General features: G+C 40.3%; 2 protein-coding genes and 1 non-coding gene across 12 annotated transcripts in view; all 3 read right to left on the bottom strand.

The window, feature by feature from the left end:
* Positions 1–1,491: 1,491 nt before the first annotated feature.
* Positions 1,492–13,396, bottom strand: LOC147301878 (ly6/PLAUR domain-containing protein 1-like). Of its 2 annotated transcripts, XM_086283694.1 has the most exons (5): positions 12,977–13,396; positions 8,700–8,834; positions 8,313–8,375; positions 5,188–5,448; positions 1,492–2,811 (listed from the first exon to the last, which is right to left on the bottom strand). In XM_086283694.1, exons 1-4 carry the CDS (start codon positions 13,023–13,025, stop codon positions 5,213–5,215), a joined length of 483 nt encoding a protein of 160 aa, XP_086139820.1. In that variant the 5' UTR covers positions 13,026–13,396; the 3' UTR covers positions 1,492–2,811; positions 5,188–5,212. The 2 variants fall into 2 exon arrangements, with proteins under 2 accessions (XP_086139820.1, XP_086139821.1); XM_086283695.1 differs by lacking the exon at positions 8,313–8,375 and having other exon boundaries at positions 12,977–13,389.
* Positions 13,397–17,497: 4,101 nt separating this feature from the next.
* On the bottom strand, positions 17,498–17,572 carry trnar-ccu (transfer RNA arginine (anticodon CCU)). The gene has a single exon. It is a non-coding gene; the product is annotated as a tRNA-Arg (tRNA).
* A 1,399-nt stretch (positions 17,573–18,971) lies between these two features.
* Positions 18,972–23,657, bottom strand: part of LOC147301875 (nck-associated protein 5-like) — a 188,662-nt gene continuing 183,976 nt past the window's right edge. For all 9 annotated transcript variants that reach the window (XM_086282914.1, XM_086282912.1, XM_086282913.1 and 6 more), the window contains one exon: positions 18,972–21,208. In XM_086282914.1, the coding sequence (XP_086139040.1) occupies positions 20,897–21,208 (312 nt within the window). In that variant the 3' untranslated portion in view covers positions 18,972–20,896. The remainder of the gene's footprint in view (positions 21,209–23,657) is intronic.

The following is a 23,657-nucleotide window of genomic DNA, read 5'->3' as shown; positions in this document are numbered from 1 at the left end:
CAAAGGAAGAAAAAGAATCTGTGTTCAAAGGAATTTTTTCAACAAATTAACTTTAATTAAGCAGTAACCTCTGTAAGTCGGAGCACAGAAGGTCAGTAGATATATCGTAAATAAAAATGTATGATTAAAGGAATCCATTCATTGTTGATTTCTAAGGGAACATCTACACAGGCATACATTCAGTAACCATCGCTCCTGTGCAGTTGCCCCCTGTGTTACCAAATGTAAGTTTATCATGTTATAAATGCTGATTGGTCATTAGAGAAACTCTTTTCCAATTATGGTAGCAGAGCTGAAAATGGTGCTTGATCTAATAGTACTGGCTGAACTAATAAGAGTTGAGGGTCCGCGGTTGCTTTGTTGAGCAGAGGTGAGGCCGTGCTGCCAAGAACCCCAACCTTTCTTTTACTTTATATTGTTTAGTTTCAGTTTGGTTTTTCCTAGTTTCAGTGTTAGTTTTAGTTGTTTTTTGTTGCTCATGAACACAACCGATCATGGTCATGTTCTCAAGTTCAAGCTGAGCATCAGAAACTGTTGTGATTTGCCACACCACCGTCTGTTTTACGCAGAATGTCTTGCTGTTGGCAGAGGTCAGAGGAGAATGACCATACTGCTTCCAGCTGACAGGAAGGGAACAGCAACTCAAATAACCACTCGTTTCAACCAAGTTATGCAGAAGAGCATCTCAACAGCAGCAGAAGACCACGCCGGGTGCAGCTCCTGTCAGATAAGATCAGGAAACTGAGGCTACAATTCACAGGGGCTCGTCAAAATTGGACAAAAGAAGATTAGAAAAACGTTGCATGGGCTGGTGAGTCTTGATTTCTGCTGCAACATTCACACGGTAGGGTCAAAATTAGGTGTGAACAACATGAAAACATGGATCAGCCTGCTTTCTATCAATTCAGTCTGCTGGTGGTGTAATAGTGTGGGGGATATGTTTTTAGAAAAAGTATAAAGTGGCCAATGAAAGCATTTGTAATGTGCGTGACATTTGTTAGGGGCAGATTTGATAGGTTCAGACTAGCAGTTACAATGCAAACACTTGACGACATGCGGACATGCTGGTCTCGATAAATGTCCAGACTGTCTCGGTGCTTGTTGGACAAATTTGACCACACTGACCAAGACTAAAGCCGAGGACATTTCCCTATCCATAAATTATAAATTTAGTTTGTTTTATAAGCACACAATATTGTTTCTGTTTGTTTTTATTGTTATTTCATTTAAATACAATTTCTAATATTTTTAGCTTCTAGTGTCGTTTTAATGAATTATTATTGCTTTGGTCAGAAGTCTTGCAATTTCTTGACAATTTCCCCGCCTTAAATTGTCTTAATTACATAGACCAAGAAGTTTCCAAAAAGTAACAGAGTTATTATTAAATGTTTAATATTTTGCGCTCCATTATCTGTTAAACTTCTTAGTTTTCAAACACAAAGTGAACGAGCTCTTAGAGTGAAATCACGACGTCTTGCTGCTTAACGGCAGTTTTTCTGCAACATTTCTGCAACATTTATTTACATCACATATCAGCAGAATACAGTGTTACTCTTCACAGAAGATCAATAAAAAGACAAAAGTTTATCAGATGGCCCCGTCTCTGACACAGCTTTTTCAAATCTAGAAATAATAAACTCAAGTATGCCTTTCCTCTTGACGTTCTTGAACTGCAGTTTCTTGTCCTGCGCTCTCCTCGGGACCGTTAAAACCTTCACGTGTGGCATTAAAATACAGCGCCGGAGTGTCTGCATCGCCGTCCACAGCACATTCACCACAGAATAAATACGATACGGTACAGATAGCCAACGCAAGCAGCAAAACAAATATCCGTGATAAGAATAAATAGGCAAACAGATCATTTAGAGGCAAATATAAATGCAGAAATTTTCTAAAATGCTCATCTGAACACTGAAATATGAGAATCAAATCAGGTTTCAGTTATGAAATTTGTTTTACAGCATGCAGAGGGAACCGTGATTTTGGGGCCATGAAGGATACTTAAAGGGAAATATGACAGAGATCACCTGAAGCAAGTCTCGAGTGAGAATTTTATTTGTACTTATATTTTTTTCTTATTATTCTGCACTATGTAATATGAAGGCTATGAGACAATTTAATAGATCATTCTACACAGGAATATTAATGCCTACTAATAGTGCTTTATATCGCAGAAGCAACCCTATGATTGACAACGCAGAAACAAAGAGAAATGACGGTTGATAGTGGAGAATAAGCATAAATGTGAAAGGAAGGTGTGAGAGAGCTGGGAAACCTTCAACTTGTTGCCTCAGTCAATGTGCAGTCTTCACGGTAACATATGAGAAATAAAACTAAAGTTTGGCTTCGTAAGGTCAAATCTGTGTATTCAGAGCATAAACAGCTACAGCGTCGACAGGAAAATGAAACCAGCAGCGCCGTTTCAAACCGTAAGACCAGAAAATGAAAAAGCTCAAAAGTATTATAACCTCCACCAGCACTTTTTTTTTTTTACAGCATCTAATAACCAGAAAATAACTTGAGACCAGCTTCTTCACATAAACACTCCACTTCACAAAAAGCCAAAAGAGAAAAAAAAAAGAGAAAAGAAAGAAAAAAAAGGCGAGAGATGACTCAGCCGCATCCTCTTCAAACCCGAGCAATCAATGATTCACAAAGCTCTGTATGCTTTCACTTCTCCGGGGTTTCCGTGTCACTCTCAGCGGTTACGCCATTTTATCAATAACACTGACAGTTTTCCATAAAGCTGAGAAGCTACGAAGCCGATGTGGTGTCCAAATCTCCTCGTAAGGTCCAGACCCCGGGATGAACCTGTGGCAACAAAAAGCACATCGTATGTATTTGTTTAAAAAGAAAGAAAGAAAGAAAAAGAAAACACTATCTTAAAACAGTAACTTTGAAACCATTTCTGTGTGTGTTTAGTCTTTTCACCTTCATGCTAAATATCTCACAGCCAGTGAACTCAGGCAACACATACGATCCGACACTCGCTGTTTTGTTGAATTTTGGTTGAAATCAGGGCTTTGTGCACTCCACTCACATTCATTTATTAAAAGATGAGAACAATTATTTGTTTAGGGCCTCCAAACTATTGCAAAGCAGGAAAAGCAGTTATCACTGTAGAGAGCAGCATTAAGATTTCCCTTAGCTAATTTAAGAGTAATAGATTGAGGACATATGCTAATTTGATTTCTAGTGCATATCAAATGAGACGATTGATACTAGTCTCACATCTGCCCATTACGTTTACAGCCAGATGGTAGTTAGCTCAGCTAATCACTGGAAAAAAAGGGGAAAACAATCCCCCTCGCTCTGTCTAGAAGACAAGAGTCACCTACCTTCACTTCTAAAACTGTCAAAATGACATAACAAGACTTATTTGTTTAATCTGTTAAAGAAGCACAGTGTCCTTTGTCACCCAGGTCAGGTTCCTCTCATAGCTTCCAGGTTTTGTGCACAACTAAGACAACCTGTTGTGAGCTATAACTAAAGCAGGGGCGGGCAACTCCATGCCTAGAGGGCCGGTGTCCTGCAGGTTTTTGAATGAACACAGCTGATTTAAATGGCTAAATTACCTCCTCAACATTTCTTGAAGTTCTCCGGAGGCCTGGTAATGAACTAATCATGTGATTCAGGTGTGTTGACCCAGGGTGAGATCTAAAATCTGCAGGACACCGGCCCTCGAGGCCTGGAGTTGCCCACCTCTGAACTAAAGTATTAACTCACACTTGATCAGCTTTACCTAAAAGAGGGCCGACAAAAGGTCCTGTACCTAGTTTAGCTCCATCTCTCTGTGGTGAAGCTACAGGCTGAGCTCATACACTGTATATATAAGACGGATGGCCCACCATAACATTACCCAGTGATTTGTAGACTATCCATTGAGGCTTTGAGTTTGGTACTTCATCCCTTGCAGTACTGTCCATACCTTTAATCATGCTTAACTCGAAGCCAAGGAAAAACCAACCACATGGAGAGCAGTTGCTGGAGGTTGCTGATTTTTACCAGGAGAAATTGGTAGCAAAGAGGGTGCTGTGCCAAAACTTCCTTGAGATTGCTTTGGCTGCTAGCAGACTGCTGTTGATACCTGTGGTTTACACGGAAGATGCTGACCTGTCTGCAAACACTTACCAACTACTTCCCAATCTTTAGTAAAATTTGCAAAAGATGCAAACCAGACACAGAGAATCTTTGCCTTCAAAGTAAATGTTGTACCTTTTTGATGCAAGCAACACATTAAAAAAGGAGATACCTTTATTTGGTCATTGCATTTCTAGTTTCCATTGCATTATTTGTAGTTTTCCCACTGTTTGATTTGTTTGCAGCTAAGTCGGTGTCTCTCATGTCAGCTACTGACAATCCTGGCAAACGGCTAGTGACTAAAGCAATCAAAAGGAGACCTCTTTGAATGCTACCAACAAAAGCAATCATGATCTCACTGGTTGAGGAATACAGATTCTTCCCTTGGCACCGGTGGTTGCCAGATGGTTGCAGACTGGTCCCTAACTGAGGTTTTAATAAAACTGAAATGATGGAGTGTCATAAAAATTAAGTTTTACTGAAAAGAAACAAACCAAAGCTTCTTTTTTTTTTTTCGGTGTGGGGGGGAGATGCTTTGAGCATGTGTATATCTGATTTAAAGGTACTCGGGGGACTGGCTTCCTTTTGCAGTGACCTTCAAGTGGCCATTCAAGGAACTGGGGTTTTTGTTACTTGGGCTTTATTTTAGAAGTAGAAGTTCAGCAGCAATAGATCACTGGCTCTGCAGTACGGAATATCCCTGTTTATATCACCTATTTATGGAAAAATATACTCCGCATGAATGATGGATGCACTTTCCTTGTGTGCAAGGTGAGAGCAAAGCAAAAGTGTCTGAAACCTGCATTTTTTTTAATGGCCCCACGGCCAAATTTGTAAAAACCCTTTGGTTTTTGCAGAAATCTGTGGATAAATGTCTCTTGGCCCTGACTTGAGTAATTACTGTTGTGTTTGATAAGCTCAGTGCCTCAGTCATTTTGGGTCACACTGATTTAAAAAAACAAAACAAAAAAAACCCATTAAATCTACCGTCATATTATCCCCTCGCTTATGTGGTTTTAACACCATGCTTTCTTTTACAAACTTGACTTTAATTCTGATTGGAAAGGTAAATTCTTTTAAATGGTTTAGACAGAAAACAAACTGTACAGCGAAGTTGTGGCGGGAACATCATCTACGTCAGTAGGAGGAGCAGCAGTGCGAGCAGGAAAAGAAGAAGAGGCCGGTTCGTCTGCAGGGTGGTCGTTGCCGCCGAGTTGGTGGGACGCTTCCTCTTGGGGCCATTGCAGAGTGGGGTGTTGCAGCAGGAGATGCAGACTGAATTCAACCTGCCGGTGCAGAACTGCTGGTAGCCAGAGGAGGCGATGAGGCAAGCCCCCGAGGATGCACACGATTTCCGATAATGTATCCCTGAAAATAATAATCAAGAGCTCTCTAAATGTTTCCAGTGTTCAAACAGAAAAAATAGTAAAAAATAGTAAAAGAGATTCCAGTAGTTGGAAATGCATTTAACAAAAGTTGCAAAGAAATGTGGATTCATTGTCCCTGCTGTAATAAGATTGCTTAGACTCAACTTATAAGAGCTGCAGTACTTTATTGTCCTATTTGGACTTTGAAAGTACTGATTTCCTGTCTCCTTTTATTAACTAACGTTGTGCGGTGAGGGACAATTTGTTTCTGCGATGTGTTGGAAAAATGCTTTTTATTCACTCTGCACTTTCTGACTTCTTTATCAAGTAACCTTTCTCTATCTGGTACCTATTGCTGTTATTTGTTATGTTTTTCTACGGTATGCTTGATATAGGAAGCATTTTGTCATCTATGTGGTATTGTTACTGTATTATTCATGTGGTTGTTTCTGTTGTCTGCAAATGAAACATTCCTTTGCTGTGTGGATTAAATCAAATTCAGATAAATTCAATTTCTGCAGCAGGGAGTTCCATTAAGTGGAAAGGCAGGAAAAATGTGCATCTTAGCATTTTTTCCCCTTGATAGTGCTTGTTTGGTATGTGGTAATAAGGCACATGTTTCTACAGAACTGCTTCTCTGTCTGTCAAGGTAAAGCCTAAAATTACTATCTGAGGAAATGCTATGAGGGATCAATGTTTTACTCAAGGACACCACGCAAGGCTACTTTGTTGCAAGCACTGAACCTATAAACTTCCAATTATAAGACACTTCATCAAGCCACGTGCTGTCTGAGATTTGACAACTAATAGGAAAAATCTGATAAGCCAATCAATGATAACTTTGTTATCTGAAGGGACTTTTGCAGGTAGCTGCAAACATAATATTGACAGTCTGTAAAAATAAAGAATATTTTTACTTCAAATACTAGGCTGCAAACATGTTAGGGAAAGCAAATGCACAATACCGTGTAAAGATGGAGTAGTTGAAAAATAAACATCCCCAAATTTAGTAAAAATTGAGCAAAAAACAGATTACAGTCACTAATGTTGGTTTAATTTCTGTTTTGCATAATATCAGAAATTAAACTGATATTAATATATATATAATAACATAATTGTTAAGGCAGAAAAAACATTTACACAATAAAATGATAATTAATGATGTGCTTTAGCCTTGGATTAATTATATTAATATCAGTACTACAACGGAAGATTTTTCTTTTTTTTTTTAAAATCGAGCTATATGTAAACACCAAAATCCAACAAAGAACAGGTTACTGTTGACAGTTGTAACTCAGATTCTAATAGCATTTTGCACAAGCTCCCACTCGGGTCTTTAAATAAGAGTGAACAAAGCAAACTGATAGCTAATGACTGTTTGGGCCTTAGAAGCAATGTTACAAATATATGTTTGATACTAGGTTAATTAATATCTAGATTAAATAAAAATACATTTGTTACATGGAAGAAATTGAACTAAAGGAACAGGACTGAATAAAACTGAAAATGTTTTTTTCCCAACACTATAATAGAAAAGACCTTTAGAAGAACTAGCCGTTGTCTGTGCACATCTTTTGATTATGTTAGCTGGGGATGCTAAAGTGTAAACGTCCTCAAAATGTAATGAAAATCACGTTAATAATTTCTGTTTAGAAACTGAGAGCACCTTGGATCTTTCACAGCTCTTTAAATACGATTTAACTCAACAACCTTAAAGTTAATGATGAGCTTTGGTCTTTGAAGAAATGCTATGCTAATACTTTTCATACTTGGCTATGCTAGTTAGCCAAACAGATGTTAGCAGATAAATACACAGATAAATGTACAGATAAATATTTTATGGAAGCTTGATTTTGCTACTGAATTTTAATTATTTAGTTTTACCATCAATAAATTAAAATGTTAGATAGCATCTCAAAACAAAAAAAAAAACTTGAAATTTCGAATTAGATATGCCAAAATTTTAACTTGAAATTTTAAGATACTCAGTAAGTTCAAATTTTGAGATAGCTCAAAATAATATTCTGGTGCCCAAAACAAATTAAACTTCCTACCTTATACTGCTCTGGATGTGAAATAAAAGTTCAAACGCTACACCCGTATTGTGGTTGTATCCACTTTTCCTTTTATTATTTCATATTTATACATTTTTAGACAATAAATGGAGGTTTGTTAATCTTTTTTTGCATTTTCTACCACATGACCCCTGGTAGGTTTCCTAGTTTGGAATTTTAAAAAAATGTCTGCTTAAAAAATTGTCCCACCTCTTTTCCAAACTGTCAGTTTTTTTCACTCTATAGACTGAGCTATTTTATTTCTTGTAAGGCGGCACAAAACTAATCTAATCTCAGTGGCAGCTGAATGAAAGCCTCTTGTCTTTGACATATGAGCTGAATGAAGTAGTTTCAGTCAGCTGGGGTTTTGGATCAGCAAAACAACATCACAATACAAATAAGGCTTATGTGAAAACGAGCCTGCAAATAAAATAAAAAAAGCAATGGATGGGAACGTTTATGTAGGTTTACAACTGGAACATTTTTACACACTGTACCACAGCCCAGTGTCCCCTCTGTGATACCGAGTCCTACACCAGAGTCAGCCTACACATCAGTCAGTGCTTCTCTTTTCCTTCAAAGCAGAGCAAAGGAACTAAATTACAGATAACAATATCTATTTCACTGAAAATCACAGGAGATTGCTCTTTTGGACCAGTCAATAAGACACAACGATTAACAGGTATTTTGGGATGGAAGAAGTTAGGTATCCTTGGGTACTTTCTTTTTTGTCACTAATGACAGAGAAAATTACACACATCTGCAAACATCACAGTTAATTTAAAGAGTTGTTTATGTAGGCTCCACTTACGTGACTCGAAAATAAAAGTCATGCTACGACCAAAACGAGCGTAGTCAATTACGGCAGCCTCACCTAAATGGCAGAGAAGAAAACTTAAGAAGTCACGTTCTCTCTGAGCGATGTGTTTTCAGTTTCATCTCTGGTTTCCAGACGGTCACCTTCCTTCTTTCTACTGATAAACAGAAACTCTATCTTTGTACTTTTGGCTGGCTCAGACTGTGCATTAATCCCAGTCTCTCAACCTTTATGGACTCTGTTCTGGAGCGCGTAAAGGAATGAGAAAACCAAGAAAGACATTCCTCCATCAAGCATACATAATTCTGTAATCTCTGTAACGTTGGGGCCTCTACTGAGGCATTGCCAGACTTCATGAGCTAACAACGAGAAGCGGCTTACCATCAGATTTGACCAGCACCTCCTTCTGGCACATGTCCTGTACGTTGACGGTACAGTTGACGATGTACTCTGGCGTGGAGCAGTCATTGTGCTTCATCTCCTCACACTGGTAGCACTGAATCTGAAGGGTATCTCCTGCCACACAGAGTGGAAGCAGAAATGTTCAGTTATTGCAGGACTTTTTTTGTTTCCCGCCCTACAGAGTTCTTCACGTGGATAATCAATCCTCCCGTCACAGCTTGATAAGCAAAGGAATGCGTTTAACATTTGTTTTTTTGTCAAATGTCAAAAGCGCGGAGCTTAAAAACTTGGCTAGATTTTTTTATCTTGTGAAGAAAATTAGAAAGATAGGCCTAGCCACTGTTTCCAAGAGGTTTGCAAACTCAAGATTAGCAGCAGGTGGAATCTTAGCTTCCTGAGAGATCGGTTGAATAAACTTTGATATTACTTATTGATACTTTAAAGACTTAAAAATATGCCCATAAGCTGCATTCTTCTATTATGTACCACTGAGTGATAATGAATGATGCTCTGTGATTAATGTGACTGTGCAAAGCTATGAAATTTCAAGCAATATGATTTTTTAATTTTCCAATCATTACCTAGAACTTGAATCTAGCGTTTGAGTCCATCAAACGATCAGAAAAAGTGTTTACTGAGGTCGTAAACCAAGGAGAGTGTGTACAATCTGAAAAGCAATAGCAGACACCCCCTGCCGGCCATTAAATTAAGTCACTTGGTCCACGAGTATTGCCTGCTTTTAAACTCATTTTCAGGTGTTTTGTTTTTTTTTCTCTCCTCCCCCCCTTCTCACCGTCTCTTCTCCCCTTTGGTTTTCTTTCTCTCCCTCTCTTTCTTTCATTCTTTCTCCCTGTCCTATCCCCCAGTCATGTCTGTCCCGTTTGTAGCAACCGAAAATAAAATAAATTCATACTTATAATAAAGGTCAATCAAATGGACCAATATGGCAAGGCCATGATGATCCAAATCAAATCAAATCACTTTTATTGTCACATCACATGTGCAGGTACATTGGTACAGTACATACGAGTGAAATTCTTGTGTGCGAGCTTCACAAGCAACAGAGTTGTGCAAAATACAATAACATAAACAGGCAAAATACAAGAATGGCTACATCTGAAACTAATAAATATATGTACAATATATAATAGTATATGCATTTCTGGATGTGTATACTAAATGTTTTCCACGTGTGTGTGTGTGTGTGTATACACATATTTTACAATTTAAATAGAGTAAACAATAAAATAAAATATATAAAAATATACAGAGTGAGACATGTGCAAAACAGTGGCATTACTGTACAGTATGGAGTGCATAATGTTGAAGTTCCAGTAGTGAAGCTGAGGTGTCTATGACGTGTTCAGCAGTCTGATGGCCTGGTGGAAGAAGCTGTCTCTCAGTCTGCTGGTTCGGGACCGGATGCTGCAGAACCTCCTTCCTGATGGAAGTAGTCTGAACAGTTTATGGCTGGGGTGACTGGAGTCCTTGATGATCCTCCCCGCTTTCCTCAGGCAGCGCTTCCTGTAGATGTCTTGGAGGGAGGGAAGCTCACCTCCAATTATCTGTTCAGAGCACCGCACTACTCGCTGGAGAGCTTTGCAGTTGTAAAATTGGTAAAATAAATCCGCTTGGCATCTTTCTTGGCCTTAAGACAACAATTCTGATGGCTAAAGATCCAAACGGGACACAAAAAAACAAACAAACAAAAAAAACTCATTTTCAGTCCCAGTTTAACTTAACAACGAGTGTCTACAGCCACCTGTAAAACACGGTGGAGGCTCTGTCATGGTTTGGGGCAGCATTTCAGCCAGTGGTGTTAGAGATCTTGTCAAAATGAATATATTTTGAACACAGAAAACTACCGTCAGATTTTGATCCGCCATGCAAAACCATCTGGAAAGTGTCTAATTGGCAACAGCTACATTTATTTGATTGACTGGCCTCTCCAGAGCCTGGACCTCAGTGACTCAGACAACAGGGTTTTTCACACCTCCCCCTCCTCTCAGTGGCGTTATGCACCATAGCAACTGGCCACCACAGGTGTGTGGTGATGTCACCCTTTCTCCCTCACTGTAAACCTAATCATGGCTGATCCTGTGAGTGTGTACGGGCTTCAGCCTGTCCTCTTCAAACAGCAGCTTTAAAGCAAGTCAGGATAGGCGTTATTCGTCATATGAACAGCACAGGTGACGACTGATGAAGTTTGCCAGACTTTTCTCAAGTTTGAAGCTGCTCTTCACAGGACTATTTTTCTTGGATTATTGATAATTGTTCACAGTATCTGTGAATCAGGGCTGTGTGTTTATTTCATCCCCTGTGTTCTCCCAGAGTTGAGCAATAGATGCTTGTACAGATTTTAGCACATATACCATTTGTTCAACGGTATATTTGCTCCAAACATGACTAATGGCGCTCCACGAGAGCGCTCTGTCATCTTTTTATCTCCCGCTGGGTGTTTTGACTTTACGCCTACAAGCAGATGGACAGTGACAAGGTCTCCTGACTGCACGAAGCACATAAAAGCACATGTTTTTCTTTGCTCTCTTTTATTGGATGTCTCGAGTGTCAGCAGAGAGGTTATAAATTCACACAGAATAAGCCGTAAAGAAAACACATCAGCAAAGCTCAGAGTGGCTGTTCTTAATTCCCTGGTAACCCGTGGATTTTATAGCTGATAAAACTCCATTTACAACACAAAGCTGCCGCGTTAAATGTAATCTGCCAGTGCATAGATGACCCATCTGCATCCTCATCCCCTGAGGTACTAAAACCAGAGTCCAGATTGCTACGGCAACCTCTTGTAAATATACAAATGCACTTTTATGTGGGTTTTTGCCAATTTCATCTGCCGCTTTTTTTTAACTTACCAGCAGAGGCACCTGCAGACCCCACAGGAGCTGTTCAAAGACCTACTCGGTCCTCATTTTTCAAATAAATCATTCTGTTCTTTGCATGTTCTCTGTGGAGCGTTAAAAGATCAGCTCTAATTTAAAAGGTGGACTGGACTCCGTCAGTCATTGCAGATGCAGCAGACATATTTCTTTTGCAGTCATCAAGCTAAATCGTGAGGATTAATTTGAAATACATATATTCAGCCTTTATTTTGAAAGAGCACCATAGGCCTTTATTAACTTTTATACTGTGTGAGAAAAAATGAGCCCAGAAATCACAAAAATATTTATTCTTCTCCTATTGCCAGAAACCTTGAGATGCCTCATGCTCTGCAGAGATCTGCTCAAACCGTGAGGCAAAAAGAAAGCGAGTGTAAGTAAACATATGAATTAGACATCACAGTGCCCACAATGACGTTGTAGTCCTGTTTAAGTGACTGCTACGGTTGGAAATCAGATGATCTACAGACTCAGTGCCACCTCTCTGCATCATAACTAAAAGCAAAGTCTATAAATTTATATAATCAAATCTCAGCATTTTTCATCAGATCACTGCGTATGCTCACTTACTGCTCCATGCTAGGATATCTTCATCAGAGCAGCTCAAAAATCCATCCCTGCAGAAACGCCTGCTCTAAACATCCCACTCAAGCTTATAGATATCACTGGTGCAATCATTTAAATGGCAGCAAGCATTCACCTCCAACTTTAAAGGTCCTCATATCATATCCACCACCACAACACCACCCTAAAACATTTAAACCAAGCAAAACCTGCAAAATCAGGACACCAGAGCAGCATCCAGCTCCCGAGCTCTGCTCATCACTTCTAGAAAACTGCTTCAAATCCCCCGTTTTCTTAGTTCCGCTAAAGAAAACAGACCACAAACCACATCCTTTTTGCTACTTCTATATCGCCATCCTCTGAACTCCAATCACCTGACGCACTTCGGAACAACTAAATACTATCAGCGCGATGTGGCAGAAAGTCATGCAGCAGCGGGAACAAGCGGCTCGCACTTTTAAAGGGCGTCATTGGCGTGGATCTGTGTTACTATTGTTCCCACTTTGCTCCAAAATGAGCTCGGGGTGTGTGAGGTGTGGGGTGGGGAGGGGGGCACTCCTTCTCCAAAACCATAAATCCTTCCTGCTGTTTCTCCACTTATCTAAAAACATCTGGAAAGATTCTCTTTTTTTATTCTTTATCTATTGGCACAAAGACGAGTCTCCAAAATGTTACACCGGCTATAAAGTAAAGTTCATCTCGACTGGCTCTAAACGAAGTCTGCATTTCCTCTCTGTGCGTGGACATGACTTCTATCATCATACGAGACCACTGCGGTCTCCCCAAAGTTGCACCTACCCGCATCGAGGAGGACTCCGAGCAAAGTCGCGAAAACGAGCAGACGCATTCTCTCCCAAATGATGCTCGGAGGGGAAACATGAAGAGAAGAAGAATGGGGGGACAAACACGCGTGGACTCCCTGAGGTTGTTATAAGACAAGGAGGTCGACCCGCCGCAGAGGCAGCCCGGACTCGGATCCGCTCATCCTCCCGGCTGACTGAAGTGACAGCGAAGAAAAAGAGAGAGAGGGGAGGAGAAGTAGTAGAAGAAGAAGCTCCTGCCCGCAAAGTGCGCGTCTCCTCTCCACGCAGCGCGACTGGAGACAGATCCGGAGCGCAGAAATCATAAAGCGCAGCCACGTGACTGGAGCGCACAGTTGGCGTTTCCATTTCTCATCCTGTGCCCGCGCACTAATTGCGCATCATTACTTGTTATCCTCTCACCGTGACTCTTTCTCGGCGCTGGCGTGTGGATTTGGATAACAAATAAAATCCCCCGTGCGCAAAACTTGGATTGGCGCGTTTTGGTGCTTCCTAACAGCTCGCCAGAATATTTCAGTGAATGGAGTCCGTAGCCCCCGCAAAGGGAAACACTTTCCCCTCGTCTGCTTTTAAGATCTTTCAGTCACGTCAGACTCTCAGTGGCCTGGATCACATAGCACGCGACGTGTATGTTTTTTAATGGCGTAAATAGTCCGCGTGCAGACGCACATTTTAATATTAATTAATGTAACTGAGTCAGCTCTAAGGTGGGGTGGAGGGCCACGGTGCGTTTACTATTACTCTTATTCACGCCATGTAATCGCCATGAACTTATTAATGACGTATCATGTGATCATTTTACTTTGGAAAATAAAAGATGTAATGTGAACATTTTTATCTGCGCGCGCGTGTGTGTCACTGAATGCATTTAACTCCATTTTATTTATATCGCACCAAACAATCACTTTACACCGTGAAGTAAAGACCCTACACTAATAGATTGATTTATCTATTGATAATTATCACTGAATCACTGTAACTGTACCTGCCTGTGTGCACTGAGCTAAACTTTGTTATTTAAGTAACGTCTGTCAGTTCAAACTACACAGAGCAGAAAAATGTTATCTTTACAATTAAATTAACTCAGGCAATCCATCTTTAAAAACAAAACAAAACAAAACAAAACAAAAAAACGACAACAACAACTATCATCTAGTTTTGGATTCTAAGTACATACACAGAATACTCAGAGGAGAAGATTGTGCCATCGCTGTTGCTCCAGTGTTTCCCTCCGCTGCAGGTGTTGGGGTCCTGAGCTTATTAATCTGTGCTCAATACACCTGTGAACACCACTGTTGGTGAACATGTGGCTAATTAAGTCATCAACTACTTCATTAGGTCCACCTGTTTAATGCAAATATCTAATTGGCCAATCACATGGCAGCAACTCGAGGCCCTCAGGCACAGCCTGCTGAGGTTCAAACTGAGCATCAGGATGGAGAAGAAAGGTGATTTAAGTGTGAATGTGTCATGGTTGTCGGTCTGAGTGTTGGGATTTCCCCACACAACTATCTTTAGGCTTTAATAATAATAATAATAATAATAATAATAATAATAATAATACATTTTTATTTATGAGCGCCTTTCAAGTCACCCAAGGACACTTTATAATAGGATAAAACACTTAGTAAAACAATGGGAGAATAAGAACAATAAAACAAAAGCACAAGATAAAATGAACAAACAGTGGATTCACAGTGAATATGCAGATTTGAACAGATGAGTTTTGAGTTGGGATTTAAACTGGGGGAGAGAACCAATGTTTCTTATTTCTGGGGGCAGAGAGTTCCACAGCCTGGGAGCAGAGCAGCTGAAAGCTCTGCTTCCCATGGTGGTGAGGCGGAAGGAAGGTACAGCAAGCTGGATAGAAGAAGAAGATCGAAGTGAACGGTCAGAACAGGTAGTGGTTAACAGGTCAGAAAGGTAAGGAGGAGCGAGGTTATGAATGGCCTTGAAGGTGAGCAGAAGAAGTTTGAATATTATCCGGAATTTCACAGGGAGCCAGTGAAGTTCCTGAAGAACAGGGGTGATGTGCTGGTAGGAGGGGGTTCTGGTGATAATGCGAGCAGCAGAGTTCTGAAGCAGTGGAAGCTTATGGAGGGATTTTTGGGGGAGACCATGCAGAAGAGAATTGCAGTAGTCAATACGGGAGGTAACAAGACTGTGGACAAGAATGGACGTAGACTGGGTGGAAAGAGAAGGAAGCAATCTGTTAATGCTGCGTAGATGGAAGTAGGCAGAACGGGTGAGATTGTTGATGTGAGATTTATAGGAAAGTGAACTGTCTAGGATGACACCAAGGCTCTTAACCTGAGGAGAAGGGAAAACTGTGGAGTTATCGATGGTGAGTGAGAAATGGTTCGCCTTCAAAAGGTTGGATTTGGTGCCAATAAGGAGGATCTCAGTTTTATCCTCATTACAGAGAATGTGCTGTAAAAGAGACAATATCCAGTGAGCAGCAGTTCTCTCAGTTAGAATTCTTTGTTGTTGACCAGCCTGGTTCAAGCTGGTAAAAACAGGCAATACTAACTAAACTAACCACTTTTTGCAACTACAGTATGCAGAAGAGCATTTCAACAGGAGCAGAGGGTCACTCCTGACTAGAGATGGACATCAGATATTACGTATCGGTATCGGTCCGATACTGACGTAAATTACTGGATCGGATATCGGAGAGAAATAAAAAAAAATGTAATCCGATCCATTAAATATAAAAAAAAGCACCTCACAAAACTTGCGACATGGCGTAACTCGGCTCATAACCGTAGCATGTCGGAGCAGTGTGCTCAAGTGATAGAGAGGCTGTGTGTATTTGAAGCCTGCTACCAAACCAGCATTTCATCTCTGAGAAGGTTATCCCAGAGAGAAGTAAAGCAAGTGTGTAAGTTCATCTCTGAATGTTTGTAAAGCATTCCCGCGTTAAGCTTAACAACCAATACCTGGAGCGACTGCATCTTCTTGCTGCTACTTCAATCGTGAAACTGCTTAATGATCAGCTGATCGGCTTTTCTGTGCAACTCCTTCTCTCTTCTTTGTTTTTGGCCCACTTCGCGCCAGAAAGAGGAAACCAGCGGCTGAACAACAGCAGCACGTTTAAGCTTGATAAGCTGTTGTTAGAATTTATTTAATATTACTTTCTACTCGAGGATCTTTTGCAGCTGACGGCTGGTAACTGTCCAGGGGCGGATCTAGCAAAGTTTAGCCAGGGGGGCCGATAGGGCATGAACAGGGAAGAGGGGGCACAAAGACATACTTTTCTTTCTTATTCTCATTTAAAATGTCTAGCTTTTAATCAATAACTATCTGAATCTTACACCCAAAGTCCATTACTGTATATAGTAACTGTTAAGTCTAATATACCCTAGTAAGCTATAGTACTTTTTCCTTTGGGAAGATACCATCTGTGCAGTCTGCAGTTCTGTTGAAGGAAGATGTTGAATCTATTTAATTATTTTTCAAAAAAAATTTATTTCTGTGCATTTTTTTTCCCCACACTGCATCAAATTAAAGTTGATTACGTCGATTAAGCATCATGAGGTGGAGGATGGGTGGTGGTTCCCTATTTTTTTTTTGCTGGGAGTTTGCAACCCTATTAGTTAGGTTGCTTAAGATTTCTGCTAAGTACTCTTTAAAATACCAGAATAGGAAGGATGTAGTAGGTTTAAGTTTATTAGATTGATCAGTATTGCTGAACTATGAAATATTTTGTGCAGTGTATTTTTTACATACAGGTATAACAGAATAGCTTTAGTGTTGTTGTTTATTTAAACTTGAGTATGAACTTATACAAAATGCAGCAAGATATTTAAAAAACAGTTTTATTGATTAAAAACACTATATCGGATTCATATCGGTATCGGCACATATCCAAATTTATGATATCGGTATCGGTATCGGACATAAAAAAGGGGTATCGTGCCATCTCTACTCCTGACATCAACCAAGAGTCGTCTTATTCTTCTTCTCTAAAAACAGGAAACTGAGGCTACAATTCAAATTCACCAAAACTGCATAACAGAAGATTGGAAAAATCTTGCCTGGTCTGATGAGTATCAATCGCTGCTGCTACCTTCAGATGTTTTCAGAATTTGGCATAGACATTAAAACATGGATCCATCCTGCCTCGTATTAGTGCTGCTGGTGTCTGCTTCCAGCAGGATAACACACCATGTCACAAGCTTAGATCATCTCAAACTGGTTTCTTGAACATGATAATGAGTTCAGTGTTCTCCACAGTCGCCAGATCTCAGTCCTATAGAGCGCCTTTAGGATGCTAGATGGACAAATCTGCAGCAACTCAGCGATGACATCAAGTCTATAATAGACCAAAATCTTTGAGGAATAAAGGGACACATCAGTACTAGAAGTGGCAAAGCCAGCGTTTGTATACGAGGACAGCAAGGTGGCTGTCTGAAAGTGCTAGCAGAGGATGGTTTTGATCCATCGACCACTGCGTTATGGGCCCAGCACGCTTAGGCTGCGCCACTCTGCTGGACAGCACCCCAGATGGGACTCGAACCCACAATCCCTGGCTTTTAGGAGGCCAGTGCCTTATCCATTGGGCCACTGGGGCTGCACACAGGAGCTAGCAGGTACAAGCAAGGTTTAACTTTAAAGGACACTTAGACATGTTAGTGTTTGTGTGCCTGATTATTAACCCATGAAGACTTTTATAATCACTTGATTACTGCTCCATTTTATTATTTGCAGCAATTGACGTTAGCTTTGGCTTCCGGACCGTTTGCACGTCTCTGAAACTCACTTTGAGAACTTGAACTACTTTTCAGTTTTTGAGTCATATTTTCAGTGCTGTGAAAATCCATTAAGTTCTGCACTTTGTGACTCATTTTTATTTTTGTAATACCGCTGTGTAGTCATCACCAAATTCTGTGACCTTTTCATGAAATTTTAATACAGTCTTTTCTAATAATAAATCAGTGCACCTATGTCTCTCTTATTCTTTCCTCTCTTCGCTTTCTCCTAATCCTCTACCAGTTGCTTCCACTTCCTGAGACTTGGTCAGCTGGAGATCTCTTCCCGTTAAAAGGGAGTTCTTCCTTCCCACAGTCACCAGATGCTGCTCACAGGGGTTATTGGTCTAATACTGTCAGTTCTTTACGTTGTGATTCACCTTGAGGAACTGGACAGAACAAAAGAAAAAAAAAGCATACTACTTAACCTCGACTTTAAATCTGCTCGCGTGCTGATCAAATAACCTACAAGCCTATGCTTAAGAGGCAGACACAGAGAAAGAGAAATCTTCCAAGCGTGCTTAAACTAATTGCGTTTATTTATATGCGTATAATTGCCCATCAGGGGACTAATGGTTATAAATCCCTCTGCAGCGAGAGCTCTGAGCTTCAGCCCCTGCTGACAGATTGTGAGGGGGAAGCGGTGATTACACGCCATGAAACATTTTGGGGAGGGCTTTCTCCAAACCTGGATTTTCACACTTAAAGAAAGGTCAAATGAATCACCGCGTATGAAGGTACACGTAGCACCTCCTTCACTATATTGCTCAGAAAAACACACAGACATCCTGCAGCTCAGGTTGAAATAGGAAATAGTTTCTCGTATTTATTTAGGAAATAGTTACATAAAATATAGCATTAAAGTCTAGTGTAACAGACAAATTGCACACAGTAATAATAATAATAACAATAATATTAATTACCAAAGTAACACTGCTGGTAACTTTCTCTTTACAAAGGAAGGTTTAAGGAAAGAGGTGAAGCATGACAATCACACTACAGTCTGACAGTACAAAATGTGGGTATAAATACTGGACATCTAGAAAAATACACAAGTCCTCTTCAGACTCTCTTCATACAATATTAACAGTTTCATAGAAAAATCGAAAACACACAGTCGGCTCTGTTGATTAGCACCAGCTGGTCAAATTCCAGAGAGAAATGTGATAAAAAAAGTGATAAAAAACATTTTAGCGTGAGCTCTTATTGATCAAAATAATATTTTTACTTTTTTTAAAAACAACAAGAAGAAGAAGAACGCCCGAAAGAAAACACAAGACGCCAAACAGCAGACATTAAACAGGTTGAACGATTGGCAAACAATTTACATCTTTTTACTTTCTTTTTGTTCTTACTTGCATATATATCGATCAGCAATGCCCGTTCTGATATTAACTTATATTTTTTTAATATATACAACATAATATACAGCCACGAGAGGAAAGCTGAGGTTTTGGAGAGTTTGGGTGTGTTATGCTACATGAGACTACGTTTGGATGCTTGGAGAGCCATTTGTCTACGCTTTCCCGATGGCTGCGTTTTCATTTTTACAATCGACTTTAGTCCAGTATGTTCCCTGAGCTACGGGCGACGACACCTTATGTTTGCTTGTTTTATCTGTACCTGGTCTCATTAATTCATGTACCATGTGGAGTTTCAAAAATGGAGTTTTATGCAAATATTGCCCATTCTGCTTGTCGTGTTTTCTTTTATTTTACACATCTTTGTACAGTATTTGTTACAGTGCAATGATAAGAAGTACACCAGCATGGTGGGAGGAAGAGGAGGAGGGGTGGTCACTAATGATACAAACGTGTATTGCTGTCCAGTCCACCACACCCAAGCCAAACCTTTAAAAGTCCTGTTTTTTTTTCTTTTCTTTTTTAGGTTGAGGATTCATCCTCGCGTCTGTAGCTCTTCTAAGGGCTTCTTGTTGTAGGCAGAGGGGACCGGCACTCGTCCTTTCATGGCAGGGCTGTAACTGAGACAAGTCCTCTCCAAGATTAGCTGAAGGTTGAGAGGAAATCAAGAGCAGATCCAAACCAAAACCAAGACATTTTTGCAAGGCTGAGAAAAAAGAAGAAAATAAACACAAACTAGTGTTTAGGGTTGGGCGATAGGACAGTGACCGGCTCAGATGATTGGCGGTTGTATTATTGCGGGAGATTTTTGGCGTTTTAGTTTGCTAATTTTCTGCGTTGCAACCGTAGACAGTATAAAAGATGGATGTGGCTGTGGTAACATCACCCATTGGTTTCAGAAGTTCAAACTTCCGATGTTTTTAAACTGCAGTTGACGAGGGACGGACATGGCACACCCCGGATAATCGTTAAACTTCAAAGAATGTACAGAATGGACTTAAATATTTACTGAGTATGACCCAAATTAAGCAAGTGAGCTAATAAACTCATCACAAAAGTGTTTACTTATGTTGTCTCTGGATTATTTTCCCATAGACAACAAGTCTTTCTGGAACTACAGGTCTGCATTCCCTGGTGGTTATTAAAGAATAATGCAGGTTTAAGGCACTTCTGCATTGGCTTTATTTCTTTATTTATTTTGTTATACTCGGAAGTACGTCCACCTTTTATAATGTCGCTGTAAATAATTAACTCTAAAGTGCAATAGCTCCTTACTTTCTGGAGGTTTTATGAGCAAGAGTGGAAAGCTGTACACAGATATCAAAGTTTTTCACTGACATGCCAAATGTTCCTGGTTTTCTACCCTAATTGTTTGATAGAGTTGCTGTTATCCCATCTGTGGTTCCCAAAGTTTGGGCGTTTTCAATAAATAAATACAAACTTTTTAAAATGTCGGCTTTCCAAAACGATGCCACTTCAAATTGATAGTTTTTTAATTAATATATATTTTTAATTTGGGAATGGCTGCTTTAAGATGCTAAGGTGTACCTCAGTTTGCCAAAATAATTAGTTGTGGAGATGTGGCAGAAAATGTTAATGTATCGCCCAACCCTGTTAGGGGTAATCCCCTAGAAAAACAGATGTAATCTACCCAAAAAATCCACTCCATATGTCCACTGTGTCGTTCAACCTCCAGCCAATCAAGGCATGATTTCCAATAAGAAGGACAGAATCTGAAAGAGAAATGTCTTGAAAACTGGACTCCATCTCTACAGCCCTGCTTTTTCAGACTTCGTTGGATCCCTGGCTGGTGCAGGAAGAGAAGCTGTCGTACAGCGAGTCGCTAAGGGAGCCCACGGGATCCACCGCGGGCCTGCTCGTGAAACTGGAGGAGGACGAGGCCTCGTCTCCTTTGAAGCAGCTCTCCCCGCTCTTCCCCCCGTCGGCGTGGCAGTCAGCTCTGCGGCCGCCCGAGCCCGTGTCCGGGTACAGGCTGCTGGAGCTGCTCTGATTCAGCTTGTTTAAGGACTCCAAAGAGAAGTTGAGAGAGAGCGGCTGGCTTGTGCTGACGGGCATCTTCTCCATGGGAATCTCTTTCTGCAGAGAGAAAGGAACATCTGTTAATGAAGAGCAAATACACGCTAGTTCATGTTACGGTAAATGCTGCAGTGTGAACTTTTTGCGCTGCCCTGTCTCTACTCTAACAACAGTGAGTACGACAGTGATCTATATTGAGATTTTTGTCACGCTCAACGACCAAATGTACGTCTTGGGTGCTGGCAGGCATTCATCGCAGGGAATTTGGTCCCCTCGGCACTCTTCCTGCTACATTAACTGTGCCATTCAACGTTATTATTTCTTTTGCATTACCTCTGACCATCTGCTTTGTAGGAATACATTAGTAAAAAAGCTGCTGTTTGTTAACACTGCTTCAATTAGCAGGAGTGGTTTCATCTCTTAGCTGATGCCAAAATGTGCCAGACCAAGAAACACACCTTTAGCTAACTCAGCTACAAAAACTGTAAAAGCATGCATTAGCCGTCTGCTTCACTGTCATATGACCCATTGCCACACAATCACAGAGTAAAATAATCCCTTCAGAGGGAAAGCAACACAACACATACACCTAAAAATAGTCTGTTCTTATTCATAATGTACCTGCTTCCCAGTATCTTTTTAATGCGTGTCTCAAAAGACACTTTAACAAGGTAGTTACTGTACCCCTCAGCATCAAAACACCTCCTCAGAGGCTGTAAACAACTTTATTTCTGCAACAAATAAAGCCTGGGAGCACAGCAGCTATCTTCATAGGTGCTTTTTGCAGGGGTAAGTACACAGAGGAGTAGCTGCAGGGGCTGGACAACCTCTAGGGACCCTCCAAACCTGGACCGTTTAGCATTTAGCTGCGAGCTGTAGCTCCCTTCGGACATAAATCCAGAACTACTTCACACAAGGAGCACAAACACATACGCCACTGAACTTTATTAGCACAATTTGGCCCGTGCAAACTCTTACTGCAAGGGTCACGCACACACAGAGATCTTTAAAAGTTCCCCTTAATATGAAGGTCTCATCTGCCTCTTATCACACTGAAAACGTGATCACATTTGTCTTACTTAGCCATAAATACATGCTTTCACAGCCTTTATTACAAAAGTTCCACCTAAATAAAAACCAAAAGGGTTTGATCGAATAAGTCATAAAGCAAGGAATTTCTCCTTTTTATCAAAGAGGCCACAACGAGAAAAGTTTAATTTGGTTATTTCTGATTTAACAGTATGTAAAAGTGGGCGACCTAAGGAGACATTAGCTCACCTTCTTTGTTTACTCTGTAAAAATCTCTATGTTCATAATGCTGCTATATCCCAGCCTAATTAATATACTGTAGGGTGAAAGCTTCACATGAGCTTGTTGCTGTTAGTCTGGTCCACAGGGTTGACATTTCCAGCCACAGAGCAGGAGCAGGCTCATAGCATCAATCTACAAGAAGCTGAAGTCACGTAATTTTGAACTGTAGCAGGAAGTACAGTGTCCCTTTATGTAAGCACAGCTGTTAATTAATTAATTAGTCCTGTTGTCTGTGAAACCATTGATTGAACAGCTTATTTTAATTTATTTTTTTATTATTTATATTTTTAATTCATTCTAAGGTCTGTATGTAATGGAAGTGTGTCCATTTAGGGTTTCTTCTATTTCCTGCTGCAGCCTGATCTAGCATGTTTTTCTCCTTATCAAGTAGCCTCATCTCTTATCTTATCAAAATATTCCACCTTTGGTGATGTGGTGCTTCTGTAGATGTATGCAGTGACAGCTTACTGACTAAATGACATACTGGAAATCTTTCTGTGAGACATAGCAGGCTGTTCGTGCTCGATACAGGGATGTCACTGCTCTATAGTGAAACATTAGTTAAGTCTTCTCAGTTTCTCTTACTAACAACCTAATTACATTCACGTGCCAACCCAGGTGTAAACTATGTCATGATGAGGAAAGGATTGAGAGGGAAGAGAGGAAATCATTTGCCTCTAAATGCAGCAGGTCTCATAAGAGCATCAAATCCTGGAAGAGTTTTAAACATGCAAATGTAAAAGAAAATGCCTGAAAAGTTCAACAGGAAGGCTAAAAATGAAAGTAATCACCTCATATTGTGACTGATGCCGAATCAACACAAAACCCTAACATCCCATCGAGGCCCATTAATCTGCACGGTGACCTTTGTTGGGAGGCGGAGTCATCATAAATTTGTAAAGAGGTCGGAATCAAAAGAAATATTAAAGGAAAAATGTACCCAGAGGTGACGTGTGACTCACATCTGACACACAGGAGCAGCTTTTTTTTTTTTTTTTTGCAGGTGCGGAGGTTAACTTCCAAATTAAAAACAGGTGCTGAATGCAGATTAGACCGGACGAGTTTTAATTCGACACCCACGCGTGCTTTTTCATAGCTTTCCTATTTTTGTGTCAGATTTTTGTCAGCTGTACAAAAAAGAAAAGACCTGTCGTTAAACCGCCTCGGGGCAAAGAAAAGAGTGCACAACGTGAATCTG

This window comes from Aulonocara sp. 'chitande type north' Nkhata Bay, linkage group LG23 (genome assembly GCF_057382095.1).
Source record: "Aulonocara sp. 'chitande type north' Nkhata Bay isolate Kocher_YH1m ecotype deep benthic linkage group LG23, A_spYH_male_GT1.1, whole genome shotgun sequence".
NCBI lineage: Eukaryota > Metazoa > Chordata > Actinopteri > Cichliformes > Cichlidae > Aulonocara > Aulonocara sp. 'chitande type north' Nkhata Bay.
Note: the sequence above shows the minus strand (reverse complement) of the source record. Positions and strands in the feature narration are given on the sequence as shown.